The sequence below is a fragment of the Macaca thibetana genome, chromosome 15 (genome assembly GCF_024542745.1).
Source record: "Macaca thibetana thibetana isolate TM-01 chromosome 15, ASM2454274v1, whole genome shotgun sequence".
In the NCBI taxonomy this organism is placed as follows: domain Eukaryota; kingdom Metazoa; phylum Chordata; class Mammalia; order Primates; family Cercopithecidae; genus Macaca; species Macaca thibetana.
This window is the reverse complement of record NC_065592.1, coordinates 59,734,462-59,747,574: the sequence shown is the minus strand read 5'-3', so window position 1 is coordinate 59,747,574 and position 13,113 is coordinate 59,734,462. Positions and strand designations below refer to the sequence as shown.

At 34.6% G+C, this 13,113-nt stretch overlaps 1 protein-coding gene across 11 annotated transcripts in view; it reads left to right on the top strand.

The window, feature by feature from the left end:
• Window positions 1-13,113, top strand: part of FOCAD (focadhesin) — a 312,387-nt gene that overhangs the window by 177,310 nt on the left and 121,964 nt on the right. For all 11 annotated transcript variants that reach the window (XM_050761318.1, XM_050761319.1, XM_050761315.1 and 8 more), the window contains 3 exons: window positions 5,909-6,043; window positions 9,601-9,651; window positions 10,599-10,682. In XM_050761318.1, the coding sequence (XP_050617275.1) occupies window positions 5,909-6,043; window positions 9,601-9,651; window positions 10,599-10,682 (270 nt within the window). The remainder of the gene's footprint in view (window positions 1-5,908; window positions 6,044-9,600; window positions 9,652-10,598; window positions 10,683-13,113) is intronic.

Genomic DNA, 13,113 nt, shown 5'->3' with positions numbered 1-13,113 from the left:
TGTGCTAGAATGTTTCCCCAATGTTTTCTTATAGTACTTTTATCCTTTCAGGTGTTAGATTTAAGTCTTTAATCCATTTTGACTTGATTTTTATGTATGGTGAGAGATAGTGGTCAAGTTTCATTCTTCTGTATATATTCACCCAGTTTTCTCAGCCCCATTTATTGAAGATTGTCCTTTCCCAATGTATGTTCTTGGCACCTTTGTCAAAAATGAGTTCACTGCAGGTATGTGCATTTATTTCTGCATTCTCTATTCTGTTATATTTGTCTATGTGTATGTTTTTACGCCAATGCCATGCTGTTTTGGTTACTATAGCTCTGTAGTATAACTTGAAGTCAGGCAGTGTGATTCCTCCAGTTTTGTTGTTTTTGCTCAGGATGGTTTTGCTTTTACTGGGTCTTCATGCTTCTGTATAAATTTTAACATTATGTTTTCTGTTATTGTGAAGAATGTAATTGTTATTTTGATAAGGATTGCATTGAATCTATAGATTGTGGACATTTTAACAATATTGATTCTTCCAATTTATGAACATGCAATATCTTTCCATTTGTTTTTTTCTATGTGTCCTCTTCATTTTCCTTCATCAATGTTTTTTAGTTTTCATTGTAGGGATCTCTCATTTCTTTGGTTAAGTTTGTTCCTATGTATTTTATTTTATGTGTAGATATTGTAAATGGAATTCCTTTCTTGGTTTCTTTTTCAGATTGTTCACTGTTGGCATATAGAAATGCTACTGATTTTTGAATGTCAATTTTGTATTCTGCAACTTTCCTGAGTTTAATGGTCCTAATTTTGTTTTGGTAGAGTCTCTAGGTTTTTCTAAATATGAGATCATATCATTTCGAAACAAAAATAATTTTACTTATTTTTTTCCAATTGGGATGCCCTTTCTTTCTTTTGCTTGATTGCTCTAGCTGGGATTTTCTGTACTATGTTGAATAATGGTGAATGTGAGTATTCTTGTCTTGTTCCATATCTTAATGGAAAAGCTTTCAGTTTTCCTCATTCAGTATGCTGCTAGCTGTTAATCTGTCTTATATGGTTTTTATTGTATTGAGGTATGTTCTTTCTATACCCAGTTTTTTTTTTTTTTTTTGAGAGTTTTTTTTTTTTTTTAATCATGAAGGGATGTTGAATTTTATTGAATTCTTTTTCAGCATCAGTTGAAATGATCATATGGTCTTTGTCCTTCATTCTGATATAACATATTGCATTGATTGATTTGCATATGTTGAACCATCCTTGCATCCCTGAGATGAATCCTACTTGATCATGAGGAACGATCTTTTTAATGTATTGTTGAATTTGGTGTGGTGGCATTTTGTTGAGGTTTTGCATCTGTGTTTGTCAGAGATATTGGCCTGTAGTTTTCTTTTTGTAGTGTGTCTTTGTCTGCTTTTGGTATCAGGGTAATAACGGCTTCATAGAATGGGTCTGGAAGTACTCCCTCCTCTTCTATTTTTTGGAATAATTTGAGTAGGATTGATATTAGTTCTTCTTTAAATATTTGGTAGAAATCAGCAATGAAGCCATCAGATTATGGGCTTTTATTGATGAGAAACTCTTATGGCTGCAATCTCATTACTTTTTATTGGCTGATTAAGGCTTTGGATTTCTTTTTGATTCAATCTTGGTAGGCCATATGTGTCTACAAATTTATCTGTTTCTTCTGGGTTTTCCAATTTATTGTCTATAGTTGCTCATAGTCTTCTCTAATGATCGTTTGAATTTTTGTGGTATTGTACTTTGTGAATGTTTTTTGTAATGTTCCCTTTTTCATCTCTGATTTTATTTATTTGAATGTTCTCTCTTTTTTTCTTAATTAGTCTGGCTAAAGGTTTGTTGATTTTACTCATCTTTTCAAGAAACCAACTTTTCATTTCATTGATCTTTTTATTGTCTTTCAGTCTTCATTTACTTCTGCTCTGATCTTTGTTTCTTTTGTTCTACTAATTTTGGGTTTGATTTACTGTTTTCTAGTTCTTTAAGATGTATTGTTCGGTGGTTTGTTTGAAGTTTTTCTACTTTATTGATGTAAGCACTTTATTGGTATCAGCTTTCCTCTTAGTACTGCTTTTGGTGTATCCCATATGTTTTGGTATGTTTGTGTTCTTCATTTATTTCAAGGAATTTTTCACTTTCCTTTTTAATTTTTTCATTGACTGGTCTTTCAGGAGCATGTTGTTGAATTTCCATATGTTCGTATAGTTTCCAAAATTATTCTTGTTACTGATTTCTAGTTTTATTCCGTTGTGGTCAGGAAAACTACTTGATATGATTACTATTTTTATAAATTCTTTTAGACTTGTTTCGTGGTCTATCATATGGTCTATCCTTGAGAGTATTTCATTTGCTCCTCAGCACTCTTAAGATCTTACTGCATCGTCTTTTTGTCTTAATTTTGAAAATATTGGCCGGGCACGGTGGCTCATGCCTGTAATCCCAGCACTTTGGGAGGCCAACACCGGTAGATCACCTGAGATCAGGAGTTCGAGACCAGTCTGACTAACATGGTGAAACCCCATCTCTACTAAATCCCAAAAAAAAATTAGCTGGACGTGATGGCACATGCCTGTAATCCCAGCTACTTGGGAGGCTGAGGCAGGAGAATTGCTTGAACCCAGGAGGCAGAGGTTACAGTGAGCCGAGATTGCACCATTGCACTCCAGCCGGGCAACAAGGGTGAATCTCCATCTCAAAAAAAAAAAAAAAGAAAAGAAGGAAAGAAAATGTTATTCTCAGTTGTTCCTTTTCACGTAGTCTGTGTTTTTTCCCTTTAACTTTGAGGATTGTTGTTTTGTCTTTGGTGTTTAATGGTCATATTATAATGTATTAATATATAAGCTTATTTGTATTACAAGTTAAGTTAGAGAATTAATGTATTTTATTAATTTTGGAAATTCTTAGCCATTACTTTTTTGACTAGTGTTTTTTTTCTATTCTTTAAAAAAATTTATTTTGAAATTACTTTAAACTTCTGGAAAGTTTAAAGGATATATACATAGAATGGAGTATTATTTGGCAATAAAAAGAAGTGAGCACTAACACATACTACAACATGGATGAACCTTGGAAAAGGTATGCTAACTGATAGAAGCCAGATACCGAAGAGCACATATTATATTATTCTATTTATAGGAAATGCCCAGAATAGGCACATTTATATAGAGAGAAAGTATATTTGTGGTTGCCTAGATTTGAGGAGCTTAGGGGGCAATCAAGAATGATGAATGATTATGGTTTTTTTGGGAGGAGGTGATAAAAATGTTTCAAACTTGAATGTGATGGTTGTGTGGCTTTGTAAGTATACCAAAAACCAGTGAATTGTACACTTTACATGAGGAATTGTATGGTATTTGAATTATATATCAAAAGAGCTGTTGTTAAAAGAGAAAATAGATAATTATTTCATGTTTTTTTCACCCTTCTTCCCCTAATATTAACATCTTGCTTATGTAACTATAATACAGTTATTAAAACTAAGAAATTAATATTGGTGCAGTGCTGTTAACTGAATTATGGACATGTGTCCTTTTTCTGTTCCAGGATGTCCTTTTTCTGTTCCAGGATCCCATGTTGCATTTAGGTGTCACATTTCTTTATTAGCCCGTTTTCATACTGTTGATAAAAACATACCCAAGACTGGGCAATTTACAAAAGACAGAGGTTTAATTGGACTTACAGTTCCACGTGGCTGGGGAAGCCTCACAATCATGGCCTTTTCTTCTGCCCTAGGAGACTTTAATTGCTTGAGAATAGTGCAAAGCTCTCTTATTAGTTCCTCAGTCTCTTGGCCTTTGTCCCTGTTCTGCACTGTTTTCTTTGTTTTGCTTTGTTTTTGTTGTTGTTTTTGAGACAGAGTCTCGCTCTGTAGCCCAGGCTGAAGTGCAGTGGCATGATCTCGGCCCACTGACACCTCCGCCTCCTGGGTTCAAGCGATTTTTGTGCCCCAGCCTCCCCAGTAGCTGGGGCATATGCCTTCACGCCTGGCTAATTTTTGTATTTTTAGTAGAGAGGGGGTTTCACCATGTTGGCCAGGCTGGTCTCGAATTCCTGACCTCAAGTGATCCACCCACCTTGGCCCCCCAAAGTGCTGGGATTACAGGCATGAGCCACTACGCCAGGCCCAAATGAATTTGTTAAGAATAGCTTTTAAATTGTTTTGTATTTCTTAACTTGAAATCCCTATAGCCTGCCTTTTCTTTTAGATTTGGTTCTGACTGCTTTGATATTCTAGGTATTCTGTGATCTACCAGCCTTTCCCCACCAATACTCATGCTTTTGTACCTACAACATGTTTTGTGTTTGACTTGTGCTTTCCATTTTCTTGTGGCATGGCTGTGTGATTTCTGTTCATTCTTTCTTCAAGTCTCTTCCCAAGCCTTATCATCTCTTGATACCCCCCCTGATGACTCCCGCCCACTGACTTATCTTTCCTCTATAGATTCCTCTTGAAACTATTTTCTGTTGAAATAGTTTAAAATCATATCATGTACCTTTTTGTTTCCAATAATTTAGAATGATGTGTCTTTTTCTTCCTTTACAATAAGGTGTCAAGTTTTTGAAGGATTAGATCATCCTTATATTTTATTGTTTCTCTGAGTACTGTGTACCACTCTGGGTATGCAACTGTGCTGAATTGATAGCTTTTAGAGAATTGGTTTGGGTTTTTTTTCAAATGCTGATGATTTATAATATCAGAGTTACTTCTTTGTGTAAATGTGCCTACTGTCATGCCTGGTCTACAGTACTGCCCTTAGGAAAGGTTAGTTGAACCCAAATCATGTAGGGGATCCCAAATCAAAGAGTATTTATTATTCTACTGTTTCACGGGAAGTATAAAGTAATAGCAAATGCACTGAATCCAGGTTTTCTCAGAAATACTCTGTCTACTGTCTTTTCTTTGAACCTCTTCTTAATCTGTCTCCTTAAGTATATATTACTAATTTATCTTTGACATTTTTAAATTTACTACCTTATGTAGTTTTTCTAAATAATTTATACTTGTAGATAGAGAATAATTGTATGTGTTAATTACAGCTTAAAAGAAGAGATTGGAGTATTTTAGAAAGATTAATTCTTGTTAAAGCCTATCTAATTGATCTGTGTTTGCATTCTTCCTATCTGAGTCTCAAAATTTTCATAAAACGTCTATCAGTGAAAATATCATCAGTGTTAGCTGGAATTGAACTTAAGAACACATTTGACTATCCATAAAACCAGATATTGAAATGAATGAAGAACCCCTGGCTTAAGAAAATGGGGTCAAATTAGAAATGATATAACATTTTTGCTGGGCTTTAGATTTATTTTATCATTAATGACCTCTTAAAAAACCAGAATTGACTTTTAAAACGTCTTAAATTATTATGTTGAATACTACAGTTATTCTCCTGCCTCTTAAAAGCTTGTAAGGTGATTTGAGAATGTTTGATTTATATATGTTAACACTCCAGTTTTCTGAGTGGTGATATTGTTTCAACAGCCTGAAAAACTCTAAAAAATGTGGAAACCTGGCTTTAGAAAGAAATGTGCTAGCATTGTCTTACCCACTTTGTTTCAGGGACTGGTTCTTAAACAATGTATATAGCTAGATAATCTGGAGTTAATTTTGTGTGTGTCGGTGAGAGTGAGAGCTTATGTGCTTAGGAGAGAGTTATTTACTTGGTTAACTAAAAGCAAAGTAGTAAAAAAGCAATTGTGTGAGGCAGGCACAACTTCAACAGTTTACATTGGTTTAAGTAATTTCATTTGAGGGGTGGTACCTTATTAAATCCTATCTTCTAGGCATAGTCTTATTTTTTTCCTAAGTTTCCTTATAATAAAATATAGTACTCTTACTTAATGGCTTTATATATGTTGGGGTCTTATTCGGTGTTGACCTTTTTTATTTGCTTCACAGGTTGTTTGCATTCGCTCTACTTGGAATGCTCTCTCTCCAAAGCTAAGTTGTGACACAAGACCTCTCATTCTGAAGACACTGAGTGAACTATTTTCTCTGGTTCCTTCTTTAACAGTCAATACAACTGAATATGAGGTATGCATTTGGAGCTCAACACATTGCCTGCTTCTTCATTGGAAAGATGTGTGTTATAACAGCTTTTGGAATAAATATTCCTAATCTTTTGTTGTTGTTCTGAGACCATGTTGATATGTTTATGGACTCTTAGGAGTAGAAGGATAGCTCCTCATCAATCTTATGTCTAAAACTTATTTACATAAAGGATACCACCTTTTAATTATGAGCGTATTGTCAAGATTTTAAAGTCATTGTCCTAAAACTAGTGTTTCCAAAATAATAGAATTCATAAAGCCAACAATTTAAAATCATTTTTTTAATGTTTTAAATTCTAAAAAATAAGCCACAAAGACATTAATAAAGGCAGGACAGACTCTCCGAACTTTGTGAATTACTCAGTGTTTGTCATTCTAATGAGTTGAAATACTTGGTGGAAGATTCTTTGTAATAAGATTCATATATTAGTGCTTAATATTTTCTTCATTATCTCTTCTTTGAGTGAAATGCATCAGAGGGTAGTGAATTACATTTATGCCTCTACGTTTGTAAGCCATGTTTTTTTTCATGCTTGCCTTTTTCCTTTTCCCTCAAAGAGCAGCTGTTGATTTTCACTTGCAGTCTTGTTGAACTTCTCGTTTGATTTAGTTTTTCACAGACTTTGATAAACTGCCATTCCAGCCATCAGATTCCAATAATAGTCCCTTATATATGTTAGATCATCTGATTAAGACAGGCTTAGAAGATACTTCCGCTCATTCTAAATGCTGCACAGTGAATAAAATCAAATTTATCCTTACTGGCTATACAATACCTATCACAGTACCTGGTGCATAATCTGTATGTAGTAAGTAGTTGTTGAATGAATGAATCAATACAGGATATTTTAGTTTATTCTTACATGTAGCCTTTTTTTTTAGGGTCTTAAAAAAAGAATCAGTTTGTGACTCTGAGTATATAGTTCACCAACATTCTTTCTTATGGCTGCAGTTCACAGGCACATGCTCTTATATTGTCAGAGAGTCTACAGGGCTGCTGATAATGAGCTAAGACTAAAAGCCAATGTAAGGCCATATTGGGTGTATTTACTTTCTTTTTTCAGGGGCTAAAATCATATACCTTTGTGTTGCTTGTACCTTGAGTTAATCAGATTTTATTACAGGTTAATTTATGAATTGGTTTGTGTGTTGGTTTTTTGTGTTGGCTTATCCATGGTTGTGAATTATCTTTTGGACTAGATTTTTTTTTCTTTCAGATTTTACATTCTTTTCCTCTGGTATCTTATTTTGGTTGTCTTCATGCTTATATTAGGGCTCCTCTGTTGTTCAGGCAGACTGCTTTGGGGTCATTCTCTCCATCTCTTCCAGTCCATTTGGGGGGGGGGGGTCTCTTCAGTGAACATAGTCCCCTTAAAAGCAGAAGTGAAGGCCGGGCGCGGTGGCTCAAGCCTGTAATCCCAGCACTTTGGGAGGCCGAGACGGGCGGATCATGAGGCCAGGAGATCGAGACCATCCTGGCTAACACAGTGAAACCCCGTCTCTACTAAAAAAATACAAAAAACTAGCCGGGCGAGGTGGCGGGCGCCTATAGTCCCAGCTACTCGGGAGGCTGAGGCAGGAGAATGACGTAAACCCGGGAGGCGGAGCTTGCAGTGAGCTGAGATCCGGCCACTGTACTCCAGCCCGGGCGACAGAGTGAGACTCCGTCTCAAAAAAAAAAAAAAAAAAAAAAAAAAAAAAAAAAAAAAAAAAAAAAAGCAGAAGTGAAGAAATGTAGAAGGGAGAGACCCTCCTTCCTCCTCCCCCTTTTATCTGTGTGTGTTTAGATAATTGGTTTTTTAACTACTTAGAATTTGTTTGGATGTGAGCCAAAGTTGAATTTAATTTTTCCCAAAGCACTTCTTAAGTCATTTCTATCCCTAGTAACCTCATTACCTTAAGTTTCCCTAAAATGTAGTCCAACCTGTTTACATCAAGTCCATAAAGCATTCTGGAATCTGGCCTCATTAGTGGTCTGTATCCTGCACTCCAAAAAAATTAAACCGCTTATAGTGTCCTTATCTTCCTCCAAACTTTTCCATTTATTTTCCTTTGTTCATATTATTCCCTCTATCTCAAATTACTTTCCTTTTCATCTTTAATTTAAAAATATATTTTAGGAAGAAAAGGATTGTTTTACCTCATCCCATCTTTTGAGAGTTTGTCTGCAAGCTGGAGTCTTTTGTTCCCAAAGTTCTTTATACTGTTCTAAGAACACTTATTCTATTTATACTACAGATATAGGTATGCATGTATTATTTTCCCCATTGAACTATAAGCTTATTGAAAATAGAGTCCATGATTTAATTATAGTGTATTTTCTGAATTGCTTTGCACAGTGCTTGCTTCACTTATTCATTGAATCAGAATATATTTATTAAAACTGCACTAGGTCTTAGAGATACTAATAAGTATAGTCAACCCTATTTTTAGTACCTATTCAATCCCCAGCACTCTTACCAGTTTATACGAATTAGTTTTAATATCTGATAGGAAGGTATCATTTTTTATTGTGTAGTTACAGAAACTAAAGCTTTGAGAGACCTATTTATTTGACAAATATTTATTGAGTATCTGCTATATTCTAGGCAAGTAACTTGACTCAGACTGTAGTTAAAAAGCTAAGTGAAAGCTGATGTCTGAACTCGGGACTTTCTAGTTTCATATCTTTTGTTTTCACATTATACCATGTTATCAGTCCCTGCCTTCTAGAAGCTCAAAGGTAGTTAAAGGAGACAGATATGAGTGATGATAATTATAATAACATTTGATGAGCACAGTTAATTAAAGAGCAATGAGAGTATGGTGGAGAAAATGACAAACATTCTTATCAAGAATCCAAGGAAATTATTTATGTGTGCTATTGGACTTGGAACTGGAAGAATTAATACACTGTTGCTTCCCATTGAAGTTTGGGGACTAGAATATGCAAAGGCAAGGAGGTATAGAGGAACCTAATATGATTTAGAAGGGCAAAAAGTTAGATGTGGTGGCAATGAAGACCACCAACTGTTGGAAGGTAAATGGCTTTTATGCTCAATCAATTATTTAATACACATTTGTCTTCTTTGAGGAACTGTGTGGTCTCTGTGGTCTAGGTCTTTGAAATTAAAAACACACAGTCACTGCCTTAAGTGTTGTACAACCTCATAGCGAGTTAGTCATGATAGATGCTGAGGTGTACCATGTGCCGTATGGCCACTTGGAGAAAGGAAAACTCTCTTCTGGGTAGGCTAGAACAGTGGCATGAAAGAGTGACATTTCTGTTAGTACTTGAAGGGACTAAGAGTAAGAAATGGTTAGGTTTCTAAATTTCATAATCTTAAAATCTTAATGTGTTTAAAATATCCATGTGCTTAGAAGATGAGTTTGTTTCTGAATATTTACGTTTTATGAATGATGGGTGAATACACATCAAGTGAATTTCTGGTGATGTTATTTTAAAAGTGACTTAATTTTCATTATTTGCTACTTTGGATTGTTTATTCTCAGTTTTAGCTTGGTCTTAACAATTTATTCTTTTGTTTGTTAACTTTTCAGAATTTTAAAGTTCAAGTCCTCAGCTTTCTCTGGACTCATACTCAAAACAAGGTATTATCACAAGGCTTGTCAGTGAATCAGAACAAAGCAAGGGAAATAATTTTGAAATTTGTAAAATAAGACTCTTAGGATAAAAGGTACAACTGTCTTGAAATAATGGGTTCCCAATTTTTAAAAAACATGATTATTCATAAGTTTTGGTTTTAAAATTATTCTCAATTGATGCCCATTAATACATTTTTACCATAAAGTGCACTTAATACTTGGTGAATCTGACAGATGGGAAGAGGAACTGTTGATATTATTTTATATTTTTATATGGTCTTTCCCCTTTCCTGCTTTGCCCTGTCCCCACCAACAAGCATACCAAAGAAACAAAAAGTCCAGTCCATCTTTTAGGTGTTGTTACCAATCAAGGATTATATATGGAGACTGCTGGTGGTGTTATACCTAACCAATGGATGAATGAGTTTAGATTCCAAAAGGCTAACTTGTCCTATTAATAGGTAGAGAATCGAATCCAAACCTAGGCCTATCAGACAGTAATTCCTTATTCCTCTTCTGCTAAATCATACTACTTCATGGAGACTTGAGCAATTATGAGTTACTTTATATTTAATGTTCAAACTAGGATAAAAATTTAGTATTTTTGATCTCCTTGCCCATTTTTAATTGGGCATATTCTCCAGAAAAATGTTTAATGCTGATAATTTTTTCCAATTGTTCTTACTTCCCTTCGCAGACCCTTTCACTTTTTTTTGCAATATTTTCTTTTGAAACGAGGATTAAATTTCTTGCTCTCTCTTCTGAAATTGCTAGTAAATACACTTTTGGCGTAGGCAAAGCGTTAATACCATTTTCAAAGCACTGACTGTAGAATCTTGGGATTGGTGGGGGAAGGTTTCTTTCCCCCTCCAGATTTGATGTTTAATGTATGTTGTGCTTTTTTGTTCACTTGCTTTTTTTTTTTTTTTTTTTTTTTTTTTAACCCTATCTAGGACCCAATTGTAGCAAATGCTGCGTATAGATCCCTGTCCAACTTTAGTGCAGGAGAACACACCATTCTTCATCTGCCTGAAAAGGTAGGCATATCTGCTTTCTCACTGGTATTTCTTAATTTGCTAGGGTTTACAACTTTGTCTGTCTCATCTTAGGAGATCCTTACCTGATGAATATATATGTAACCCTAGATTTGTTGTCCATGCAAGATAAAAATTCATACCCATTATTTGTTTATCTATAAAAGACTGCAGAGGTTTGAAGCAGACGGAAGACACCAATGATGCAAATGAAATCTTAAGTTGACTGGGTATGTGACTTGCTCCAGATCTGAGTCACTCATAGGAATCACTTTGCCTAGTTAGTATACCATCCTGGACTTTAATCCAAGCACGGCGTTCATAGACTAAGATTTTATACCACATGTGCAGCCAAAGATCTCTATTTGTGATAAAGAATGTGATGCCATATGAAAAAAATCTGCTTTTTTTTTTTTTTTTTTTTTTTTTATAGTATATATTAAATGGTATATAGGTTAGCACCAGAAAACTGGATGAAGAAAGTATCACTCTGTTTTAAGGGTTAACACATAGTGTGATATTATCTTCGTTTTTAGACTAAACTAAACACATACAACCTTTTCTAGTATCTGCCTATTATAATCAGCTTTAAATTAGTAGATCCTATTAAGGGGTTAAATATCTGATTTCTTATTTAGTGCCAGTATGAATTCAAATGCATACAGATGTTTATTGAATGCCTCTGAAGTGTCAAGCAGACATTGTGTTAGATGAAGTTACATGTAACATTACTCAGAATCTGTCTTTGAGGTTAAGTGGCAAGAGGGTTTGGTGTGAATTCCTTGGGATCCTCAGGCATTAAAATGGGTTTGACTTTTTCTTCTGGATTCTGTTTATACTGAGATTAGATGCCAGTAGGAACCAGGCAAACTTCTGTTTACTAAATTGAATTGGAGCCACCATATAAAAAGGGTTGAAAATAGGCTCTTGTAAAACCATTTCCTAAGTCAGGCAGGATTTCCTATGTCATTGAGGACTTACAAAGACAGACTGACCACTTGACATGCAGCGATCACAAATGGGAAAACTTAAGTAAAGATGTTTTATGACTCATACAATTAAAAAGGTGGGACTTCAGACTGCACTGTGGTAACTAGCAATACCCATTGTTGCTTTAAAAAAGAAAAGAAAAGGAAAAAAGCTACATGTAAATTTGATATGCAAACACCTGCCAATAGATTAGCTACAGCATCTGGAGAGGTACCTTTTATTCTTGTTTTTAATAGGCAATTATTCATTTAAATGACAACATAAAAATTACCTTTATTTTTACCTTTTGTTCCTAAAATAGTCCAGGTGGAGTAATAGCTTTTATTAAATAACTCCAGCATACTCTTGACATTTAGTCTCTACCTTTTAAAATATTGACATGTTTATATATTTTTTTTTCTGATTTTGGGTTTATATTCAATTTCCAATTATGTTTGCAAGAGTTTATAAGTGCTATACTCAGTCAAATGTTAGCTACTTCCTTAATCTAACTCTTCTAAACTCTTTGATCCCTGAATAGCCATAAATAGCTCTTTATATCTTCCAACATAAATGGTAAATGTACTTAGAGTTGAGGTTTTCTATATATGTTTGGGTTTTCAGCATCAGAGTGAAAAGAGCTATAAAGGAAAGCTATAAGGCTTATCCTTTTGTAGCTATGCTTTTCAGCTTTTTTTTTTTTTTCCCTGCCCTAATCCCCTTCTGGGATATGACCCACTCCAAAAAGTAACAATAGCTCGGTGCAGTGGATATTCTGAACTGAGGTTGAGATGAGGGGTATAAGTGGTTTGAAAGAGTCTTCCTCACTCTGACCCCAGCTTCTGATACCGAGGACCTATCTCTTTATGGAGAATCATTGCTTCTAAGACCACATCATGCATTCTTCTTCTTTTCATTGATTGCTACATTTCAGTTTGGCTGTTCGAACACCTAAAGACTAAAAGTCTAGAAAGTGTTCAATGTATTCATATTCCAAACAAGTCCCCAAAGGCTAAGGATATAGCCTGGTCGGTGCTTCACCTTAGTTTTGTAGATGTGACACTATAAAACAGTGATGTGAAACTGCAGCTCATTTTTCTATAAAAATGTATTTTCAAATGTTTTGGAAGTTCCTATCAAGTGGGACTTCTGTAATGTAGAAACTAAGATTCTTTGTTGACAGACATTACTCTGCACTAAGGGCAATTGGTTTACACACAAGACTTAAGGTTATCTATTTTTCCAGTGAAAATGTGTCCATATTCTCTCTTCTTACCTATGGAAACTTGTGTCAAACTTTTGAGCCCATCGTGAATTTCAAATAGAACTTTTATATATATATATATATTTATATATATATAGTATCCTTACAAATGTGGCTACTTTGTGAATTATAATTCAGCTACTTTTTAAAGTACTGATTTTCTTTAAATTTACTTAAGAAATACTTTACGTTGATTGCTGA